At 55.8% G+C, this 10,285-nt stretch overlaps 1 protein-coding gene across 1 annotated transcript; it reads left to right on the plus strand.

Annotated features, from left to right (window-relative positions):
• Positions 1-2,530: 2,530 nt before the first annotated feature.
• TNFRSF13B (TNF receptor superfamily member 13B) lies at positions 2,531-9,953 on the plus strand. Its single transcript, XM_074840783.1, has 5 exons — positions 2,531-2,657; positions 4,936-5,076; positions 6,141-6,257; positions 6,878-7,129; positions 8,465-9,953. Exons 1-5 carry the CDS (start codon positions 2,531-2,533, stop codon positions 8,737-8,739), a joined length of 912 nt encoding a protein of 303 aa, XP_074696884.1. The 3' UTR covers positions 8,740-9,953.
• The last annotated feature ends 332 nt before the right edge of the window (positions 9,954-10,285 follow it).

Raw genomic sequence — 10,285 nt, forward strand, 5'->3', positions numbered from 1 at the left:
GCAGATGGGTGCTGAAGGATGCAAAACGATGTGGGGAGGATGCAGAACTGCTGATCGATGCTCTCCCACCAGTGGCACACAGCAATGGGAGGGTTTAACCCAGGAACCCAGAACAGGCCGCTGGCAGCTTCTGCCTGGTCCCTGCCTGTGTCCCAGAGCACAGGGATAACCCCAGGCAGGGCAGCCCATCTGTCACCACCTTGGCTGCGAGAAGGCAGCTCATGGGGGACTATTTGGAGGTGCTCAGAAGCCACACACCGTCCTCGGAGGCTGTGGGAGGGGGTGATGCTGCTCCTGGGGCAGAGGGTCAGGCTGCTGGGGCGCGGGGCCAAGGAGATGGGGCATACACTGAGAATTTGAAAGCTGAAATCCCACTGCCTGATCTCTGCTCAGCGAGGAGGGACAAACCGCCCCCAAGTGCTTCTCACTTCCCTCTTGAGGGCACACCAGGGTGGAAACTGCAAGTCCTCCGCTGCTATTTACAGAGGCAGGTTTCCCCTGCAAAACCCCGAGAGCTGGCGGGCAGGGCTGGGGCCATCACTCCAGGGCCACGCTCTGCCACGCTCAGGCAGCTCAGGCAACGCTGAAATCGTGATTTCCTTCACCATCAGCTTTAGCTCTGCAGGCGAACAGACTGCGGGCTCTGCCGTCTGCCCAGGGCACCACACTAGTGGGACGAGTCTGCGCGTGGACGGCCACCAGCTATGTGCAGTCAAAGGTGCATTTCCCCACAAGCCCTTGCACCAAGCGACACCCTCTCCCAGCCATGTGTTTGCCTTACTGCTCCCTCCTGGGACCCTTCCACGGGTCTCCCCAGCAGGAGACTCAAGCCCAGGAATGAGCCCAACCTTGGCATCAGATGCACACACACAGCACAGTGTCTCTGTGGCCATGGCATCCTCCCCTCCCAGTCCTCACTCCGAGCCCATCGGATGGAGCTGACGCCGATTCCCTCCCTCCTGCAGGAGCTGGGACCTGATGGGCCACATCCAGCCGTGAGGTGCTGGGTTTCTCTGCTTTGGGCTTTGTTCCCTGCGAGCAGGTTTGGCCTCTGCAATGGACACGGCGTTGCACCCTGCAAGTGGCCTCGTGGTCCCTTGGAGTTGCAGATCACCATGGTAAGCACAAAGTAGGAGTTTTTGAACCGAATGGAAAAAACCTTGACGCTGCCCCGCTGATGTTTATAGAAAGTAACAGGTATTGCTTCTTCCTTCCCCCTTCAGCTGCTTCTGCAGAAAGGTCCCGCTGGACTGAGCTGAGTCACCGTCCTGCCGTGCTGCCAGCACCTCACACCCCTTCTCGGTGCCACGGCCACAGCCATGGCCACGGCACAGCCCTGCCCAGCACCTCTGCGGGAAAGTGGGAGAAACTTCCAGAAATTAATGCACTGCCAGTGGAAAAAGGGGGAAACCAGTAACCGCATGGTCTGGCTTTGCATTCACTAGACATTCCCTACAGAGTGTCGTGCCACCGGCCAGATTTACCCGGGGTATTTTTTTATTATCCCCATGCAGCGATGGCAGCCCGCTCCCTCCTGAGCGAGGGCAGAGGCTCTCAGCACCGCGAACCCCCGCTCCGAGGCAGCCCTGGGGGTGCTGCCTGGCTGCTCCTTTGCAGGTTTGCTGATCAAGCCCATTCCACTTGCAGGGTGAGGTGAGATCTAAAAATAAATATACAGCTATATTCTTGGAGGCTGCCAGCAATGCAGAGCAGCTCTTTCCCTCCGTGAAAACCAAGCTGTGTTATTAATGCTTCATGCACCTCTACTGCCAGCAGCAAGGGCAGTGCTGGACCCTGAGCCCAGCTGGGACCTCCATTGCCCACTCATGCCAGCACAGGCCAGCGCAGCCCTCCTGCCTCTGAGACACGGGTGCACTAGACAAAAGCAGTGTTTAAAGCATCTTATGGGGGCCCACGAGATGCTCTACACGCTGCAAGCAGGAGACAGGCCAGTGATGTGGGCTGACCATCCCGTGGGCAGGGTGGGGATGGGTGCACAGAGCTCGGTCCCAGCCGGAGGCAGGGTGAGGTTGCTCTGGCAGGGGAGGGTGACCAGCCCCCTACCGTGGGCTTCTGAGTCGTGACACAGGATCCTGGCAAGGGGGACCTCTCCACCCGCAGCCCTGTGCACTGGCATCCCCCTGTGGCTACGTGGCCTCTTGCTCCGACATCGCTGCTCCTTCTTGGCAAAGCCCAAGAAAGCAAAAACCCACAGGGTCACCTGCCGGCTCTTCTGACTCAGGACAGCCACCTCCTCTGCAGAGCAAAACACCCTTCTCTGCAGAAAAAAACGTCCCACTGCAGCCAGGCAATGCAAGGGCAGGTGCTGCAGAGCCCCCAGCCCTGCAAACACCTCTGCAACGTGGCCGCCGGGCCCAGGACACCCTCCCTGCACCCAGCGACACCCAGGCCTGGACCGTGTCTCCCTCCCTGGTCCCCGGTAGCCCAGGGACACCCAGCGAGCCAATGCAATGCGCTGTGCGTGCGGCCGATTTGCATCGAAGGGATAAGGGGAAACCCCAGGAAACGCATGGCCCAGGCATTAATCAAATCTATCTCTAATAATAAACCTCCCGAGCAATGTGCAGGCTCGGGGCTGGAGCTCGCAGTGCAATGGCAGGAGCCAAGGGCGACTAGATGCCGCGGGAGAGTCAAATGTGAGTTACCCCCTGCAGGGGCTGCATGGGGAGATGGGGGTGAGGGGCTTGTCCGTGCCAAGGCTGGGGGCTGCGGTGACATTTCCATAGTGCTGGCAGGGAGCAGAGGGTCTCCTCAGGCTCGTGCTGGAGGAGCAGAACCGCCACACTGGGCTCTCACTGGAGATGGTCGGTGCTGTGGGGCTGGAGGTGTAAAGGTCACTTAATGCTTTGGATGAGGCGCCTGTAGGGGAGTTTGGGGTGCTGGTCCCTGGTGGGTGCAGAAGGGGAGATGCACCCAGCTCTGCTGGAGAACGTGTGGCTGCCAAGCCCGGCTGCAGTGTGCCGGGAGGACTACGTGGACCTCGGGGCTCCCTGGGAAGGGGGGCTCAGCCATCGGGCAGGATTTTTGCCAGATGGGGCCAAACACCCACCTTGGACCTGGCCCCGTAGCAGAGCAGCAGCGGGGAAGGAGCTGCCCAGCCTGCGGCCCTGTGGCTTTGACCCAGCCCCAAATCTCCATTTCCCATGTGAAACTCTACCATAATTCAAGGGTGGCCGGGCTCACTGCCATCCCCAGGGCTCACCACCATCCATGGGGAGCTTCTCATTCTTCTCTTTGGGTACAAAATATCTTCAAAGAGCATCTGAGGAGAGCACCGGCCTGAGCCTCGCTCTGCCCTGGGGAATGTCTTCAGTCAGCTCAATAGAAAGTAATTATTTAATTTTATAGCAATGTTAATTGAACGACTGGGACTATAAGGCCAGCATCCCTGTGCAGAGGGGATTTATCCCTGAGAATGGGGGTGGTTTGTGCTGCCCCAGGTAGGAGCCAGTTCATGGGAGGAGCAGAGGAAGCCCGTCCTCAGCCCCTCTGCAGGGAAGGTGCTGTGTGGACAACGGCAGGACAGGCGGACCTGCAAAGTGCCCAACTGCTGCACGCTCACAGGTCCTAGAGAGAAGGAGAGATTCCCACCAGAGTACAGGGGGTTGTCGGTATAAAAATTAACGTTTGGCTTTGCAATGGCTGCGGCGCAGGGGCTCCGGCCGAGGCAACGTGCAGCCTTTGGGCACGCAGAGGCCAGTGCCATGCTGTGACATCAGGGAGTTTTAAACCTTTTGGGCCTTGTCAGCACCGGCATCATCCACCCGTGCCGGAAACAGCTGCGGCTCCGCGGAGGGATGCGGTCGCCCACGAGCCCTCTCGGTCAGCAAACGGCACATTTCCACTGCGGCCGCCCTTGTGCTGGGTTAGTGCTTCCTGCAGTTGCTCGGTTGTGCTCACCGCAGACCCTGCGTGTGGCACACCGTGGCATGGCATGGCATGGCATGGCATGGCATGGCACAGCACAGCACGGCATGGCATGGCATGGCATGGCATGGCACGGCACGGCACGGCAGCAGGTACTGCTGAGCAGCGAGGGATTAGCAGGGGCACGGCCAAGGACTGAGGCCATCACTCAGGTTGCCTCCAAGGCCAAATTCTGCAGGGGTGCAGGTGAGACTCCAGACAGACATGCACAAATATTTCAGCTGCTAATAAGTAAATGCTCATTAGCAAGCTAATTCTTAAAATTGGAAGTTGTTGGTTAGATTTTTGTGCTGCTGAGGGCTGCTGACAATGCCTCGTGCCTATGCCTGTGGCATCGCATCCAGTGCAGGGACAGGGACTGCAGCAGAGGAGGATGGGACAAACGGCTCCTTGAGGGGACAAGATCACGTCCACCTCTAGACATCTCAGCTGGTGCTGGTTAGGCCAGTGCTTAAAGCTCTCCCGGAGAGATGTCCCTCCTTCTGCTGCTTAGGGGAGTTTTACACATCAAAATCGGGTTTCATTATGATGCCAGAACACCAAAGGGAGATGTCAGAAATTACACACAGGACGGCATGAACAGCCCCGATGCCACAGAGGAATTCAGAAGTTTCCAGAATTAAAAATCGTTTCAGAAGACGTTGCCAGCAGTTATTCTGGTTGTATTTCTGTTATTTTCAGAAAAGCATATAAAGATAGGAGCGGTCCCCGCTGCTCTTACTCCTGCAGGCAGGTATGTGCATCCCCAGACCCTCAGGGTGCAGCTCAGGGCCACCTATAAGCCAGGGTGGTCTCTCTGCATGTCCCCAGGGACCAGCACAGGACATGGTTGTGTAGGGTTATAATTTGAAGATCTTGCTAAGCCTGAAGCAGATTTTGCTGCCTGCTCTTGCCCAAGAGAGAGGGCTGGGGCACAGCCGGGTGTTCCCCTGCCCTAGCAAAAGGACGAGGTGGCCACCCCATACCTACTCACCTCCCGTTCTGCAGCCATGGATAGGACGCACGTCGGGTGCGATGCCATGAACAACTGCACCGATCAGCAGTACTGGGACACCCTCGTCTGCCAGTGCATCCCCTGCAGCCTCGTATGCAGCCGGCCCACTGTGAGGAGGTGTGCTGCCCTGTGTGGTGAGTGCGGGGCTGCCCTTGGGCCCAGCAGGCAGCGATGGGGCAAAGCTGCGAGCGGGGATCAGGCCCTGGGATGAACCACAGGGCAGGCTCTGAGCCAGCTCAGTTTAACAGCTTTGAGCCAAAACCACTGGGGAACGTGACAGCTTCCCAGCGATGGGCTGGGTCTGGCAACAGCTCAGCTCAGACCAGGATCAAGTTGCCCACGTCTCTGTACTGCTCCTTTCTAGGGTCACAGGGAGACTTCCCAGAGCTGCAGCAACACTCATATCCCCCCTCGGTGACACCCCACCCTCCAAAGGCAGAGCCTTGAGATCCATCAGGTTCAGAGAACGGATAATGATAAACCCAAGCTGTGGGTTTGCAAGGCTGTGTTGCGAGCTCTGCGCCAGGGCAGGCACCAAGGTGTAGTGATAACAGGTGGGGAGGAGGAAAAGAGATAAATGCACTTTGCACCCAAACCCTGTGCACGGCCCCTTCCCTCCCCACCAAGCCGCAGTCCAGGGCTGCTGCACCCTGTCCCAGGGCACAGGGACCCAGCCCTGTGCCACAGCTGCGTGCAGCAGCAGGTCCCATCTTCTGTTGAAGATAGGAGATGCCATCGCCAGGGTCCCGAGCCAGTACTCAGGCAGGTTTTGGTGTGTCACAAAAAGCCGTGCAAGCCCCCAGGGCAGCAGAAGCAGCTCTAAGAGCAGCAGCCAGGAGCTCCCTGCCGCAGGTGGGTACGGTGGCACATGTTTGGCTGCGTACTGTCCCCTCCCTGCGTGGCTGCCAGCAGATGCCTTTCCCCAGTTTTCATCGCCCGGCCAACCAACCACCCCAGGTCCCGTGGGTCTGTCACCCTGCCAGCCCTGGAGAGGTTGTCAATACTTACAGCAGTGTACAAGTCTCACCCTGTGCCTGTCGGAGCTGCGAGCTTGTTCAGAGCAGTCACGGGCTCGTCCTCACAGGAACCCAGGCGCTGGGGGGTGGTGAGAGGGCGGTGGTGTGGGAGCCTCGTGCTCAAATGACAGTGGAGAAGGACGTGCTCAGGACACCCTGTTCATCTCCTTCCCCTCCCGCAGAGTCCATGGACTGCAACAGGAGAGCCGGCTTCTACTACGACGAGCTCCTGAAAACATGCATCGACTGCACCACGGTCTGCGGGCAGCACCCGAAGCAATGTGCCCCGTCCTGCGAATGTAAGGCTGGGTGGGAGGGCAGGCAGAGGGGGGACGTGGGGCAGGACCCCCCAGGGCTGGGCTGGAAGAGGAGTCAGGTTGGGGGATGAAGCTAGGGAAGGGGCAGCAAACCCCTCTCTTCATCCTGAGGGGTTGTGTGTTTGTGCGCTGCCATTTCGCTGGGATCAGGGAAAAACAGGGCATGTGTCTCTGCTGTTTTCTGCATCATAGAACTCCATCACACAGGGTGTTTTCCCTTTTGCGTGTCGGTGTTTTCTGGACCTGTCCCTCAGCTCTCCCAGCCAGCAGCAGGATCAGCAGTCACGTTTCCCACCTTAGAGCTGCCTCCAGCCCTCGGGGAGGGGATGGGTTATTTTCCCCGAGATCTGCAATTCCCACATTGGGGTTGAGACATGATCACTGGAGAAGGGGAAGGATGGGAATAGGGGGTGGGAAGGGGTCTCCTCTACAGCGCCATGGAAGGGAAATGCAAGCAAACAGAGGCGCTGCGTAGCTGCTTTTGAATTCTTTGCAAGCAGAGGGCACAAGTGCTATGAGCACTTTCCCTATCAAAAAGTCAATAGCGTGAAGCATGTACTTTGGGGGGTTTCTAAACACACCCATCTCTGCCTGGCCCACAGCGGGTGCTCTGGTAGCCACCCCCCCTCCACCAGCCACCCCGGTGACGGCCTTGCCACCCGCCGCTGTGCTGGAGCAGAAGGTGTGTGCGGAGCAGGAGCCGTGGCTGGTTGTGTACCTGCTGCTGGGGCTCTGCCTCTGCGCCCTCATCTGCTCCCTGCTCCTGGGCTGGACCCACCTGCGGAGGAAGGGAGAGGTGGTCTCCTGCCAAGCCAGCGCTGGGACCTGCCACCGCAGGGAGGACTCCTCCAAAGGTGAGTGCTGGCTGCACTGGGGGGCACTGGGAGAGGATGGGGAGTGTGTGGTGGGCAGGGTCCCAGGTACCACTGGGAGGGACAGAAAGCGGAGCCAGTTCATAACAGGGGTAGGGAGGAAAAGTAAAACCAGCAATGTGCAACGTGGCTCAGTCTGAGACTGGAAGAGGAGCAGGACTGGACCCCTGTGCCCCAATTCTGCACCATAATCCCCTCCTCAGTCACCCTCTTGAAGCTGCACCGTCACCCAGCACCTCTCCAGTCTCCATCCAGAGGCTGAGCTGTGGGGAGGAGGAGTTGCAAAAAACCAACTCTCTTCCAAAATCAACCGCCTGCCCAAGGAGGACCCAGGGCTGTCACAGCGATTGGGGCTGCTTTGGGGCAAACTGCTGCCTGGCAAGAACCATGGTTACACAGGCTACTTGCTCCTTCAGAGAGGTTAATGATGCAGCTGGTCTGCTGAATTATCTTGCAGCATCAAACGCTGAAGTTTTAGCTCTGGAGCAGAGGGGCTTCACAAATCTTTGCTTTAGGGAGAAAAGATAAGGAAAGGATAACATGCAGTAAGTCAACATAGAAAAGATGCTTTTATTCTCCCTCCTCCTCTTCTCCTCTGCCTTTAAAAATAAAAATGTCTACCTGTTGATGTATACACATACATGTTTACATACATACACTTCAAAGCCAGTCAGGCTGGATATCGAAAATCACAGAGAAAAGCCCATGAGCTGGTGTGTGACTCGGAGTCACCCCCCAGCAGAACTGTAATTCAAGCCATTCCTATCTGCTTTGGTCAAAGGACACAGTGGCACTGAATGTTCAGTTTTAAGGGAGGCTGCCAGGTTCAGAGATTTACTGTGTGCTTTTTAATACCCCTTAGCCTAACCTTGCTTATCAGATTCGGATGACAGAGCAGAGCCCTTCGACAGCCCGCAGAGCGTCGTGGGTCCCTTGGAGGGGCTGCGGGCAGCCAACCGGCCTCGCACAGCGCTGCACCACTGCATCTCCATATGCTACAAAAGCAGCATTTAACAAAAAGACAGTTCACGTGTAATGTTATAAATATTACAGCTGCTTAATGCTAAACCTCCAGCCTTCCTGTGCAAGGCACTTTCCAATTTCCCCCTCAAGTCTCACCTCCCAGGGTGGCAGGACTGGGCGATGCATTACATACAACACACAGTATCGTGGGCTTTATCAGAGTGGTGGGAGGTGGATGTCCTCTCCAGTTTCAGGACTGGCTTCCTAAAGGTTCTAGTGCAGCACTGCGAAGCTTTACTTGGGTAAAAGGTGCCCCTAAAAACTCTTAAACTAATACAGATGGTTTATTTGCAGATCGTCTGGTGGAAGCAGGCAGTGTTGGTGATGGATCCACTGGCAGCAGGGTCCCGGAGCCGGTGGAAACCTGTGGCTTCTGCTTCCCAGGACACAGCTCTGCTGTACAAGAGACCAAATCCTGCCACAGCACCTCCTACCCCATAGGGGAAAGAGCTGTTCCCTCTCACACTGGGATATGCAGCAGGGGAAGCGCTGGGGCCATTCCCAGCCCTGATGATGGCCACTTCAAAATCATATGTTCTCCTTCACAAGAGAAGACGCCCATGGCGTGACCGCAGTGAATGTTCCTGCGCAGGATCAGAAAGGAGGGATGCTCCCTCTGCCCCCAAAACACAGCTGCTTCACCCTCCGTTTCCAGTGACTGCAACAGCTTCTACCAGGACCAGCGGACCTGGCACAGTTGCTGCTCAAGGGCTGTAGGCTACAGATAGTGCTGTTGGTTACAGACAGTGCTGTTTTCTTCCACTCAGGAAATGAAATTCTCATGATTTGTATGCACTCCCAGTGACAGAGGTTGCTCCCCATTTAGCAGTGTCTTCATCCTCCAACTTGACCACTGCAGACTCCTCTGTGCATCCCAGGGACGTCTTACTGGGGCTTTTCATCCTGGTTCCCCCATCAGCGTCACTTGGTGTCTGCCAAGGGGGTTGATGTAGAGCCAGGATCAGACTGTGGTGTCCACCAGGCCCCATGGACACCTTTCCCTGCTTGAAAACTCTCCTGTGTAACACAAGTGATTTACAAGCAGAGCTGTAAGCATCTCAAACATGGAGTCAGACCCAAGAAGTTACTCGTGAAAGTTATAATGCCACTGCCATGCTCTCAAGAATGGTGTTTTCTGACTTTTAACAGAAGCTTCTTTACAGGACAGAGTATTTGCTAAGACACAATGTGGAAAGCTCCACCGCCAGCTTTCAACACTGCTTGGGACGGGAGGACAGGTCATGGGTGATGGCGAGGCTTTGCCTTGTGACAAGACACAATGCTGCATGGGAGGAGCTGGGACTGGCACCAAATTCCCCAACGGAATTGGGTTTAAATGTGAAAATTCATCCAAGACTGAGAACTTTCTAAAAGACTGGATTCATGTATGTCTGGTCTGGGTTACTCAAAATAGCTGGTAAAAGTGAGGAACCAGCTAGAGATAGAGCTGCTTTGAAGGAAGATTTTTATCTGACCTGGCTTTGAAAGCTACTATGGAAAAATATGGGTTTCAACATGTAACTTGAAGTTCTCATTTTCACTAAAGGAGAGTGTAGGAATTTTGTGCTCCTAGTAGGAGCTCATCCTCTCCCCTTTCTCAGACTAGGAAGAATAAATACAAGTTAATACATGCACAAATTGGTGCTGGGAAAGTGAACAGCTAGAGAAAGCATGAGCAGATAGTTGTAACAGGCTCTGTCCCCTCCATGTTATGTATTTCTTTAAATGTTAATGTCTTCTTATCACTAAAGGTGGCACCATCTGAGGGGTGACCATGACAAAGCCTGTGCCATGAGTGATGTCTGGTCACAAAGCAGAAAGCTCTTAGGGCCACGTAAACCCCATTAGAATGAGAAAGTGTAAGAGATCATTTCAGGTGAGGACTAAGAGCCCATGTGTTGGTCCAACAGCTGGTACACAGGGCAAAGTTTTGCTGTCTTGAATTGCTCCAGGAACCAACTGGGCAGTTCTCTGCCTCATTATGCTTGTGTATTGCCTTTCATCTCTTCCCTCTGTTCAGCAAAGTCCTTACCCGGCAGCAGCATGAGGGATGAGTTTTGTATTGTGCTGCATTTGCATCCGCAGGGAGAGAAGAAGCCTTTTCAAAGCTGAAAT

Source organism: Strix aluco, chromosome 15 (genome assembly GCF_031877795.1).
Source record: "Strix aluco isolate bStrAlu1 chromosome 15, bStrAlu1.hap1, whole genome shotgun sequence".
Lineage (NCBI taxonomy): Eukaryota > Metazoa > Chordata > Aves > Strigiformes > Strigidae > Strix > Strix aluco.

Bases quoted from the DNA above. Each gene is read 5' to 3' on its own strand.
- TNFRSF13B (XM_074840783.1), top strand. From the start codon at position 2,531: ATGGCCCAGGCATTAATCAAATCTATCTCTAATAATAAACCTCCCGAG. The intron at 2,658-4,935 runs GTGAGTTACCCC...CCCGTTCTGCAG, and splicing joins ATGCCGCGGGAGAGTCAAAT to CCATGGATAGGACGCACGTC. The intron at 5,077-6,140 runs GTGAGTGCGGGG...CCCCTCCCGCAG, and splicing joins GAGGTGTGCTGCCCTGTGTG to AGTCCATGGACTGCAACAGG.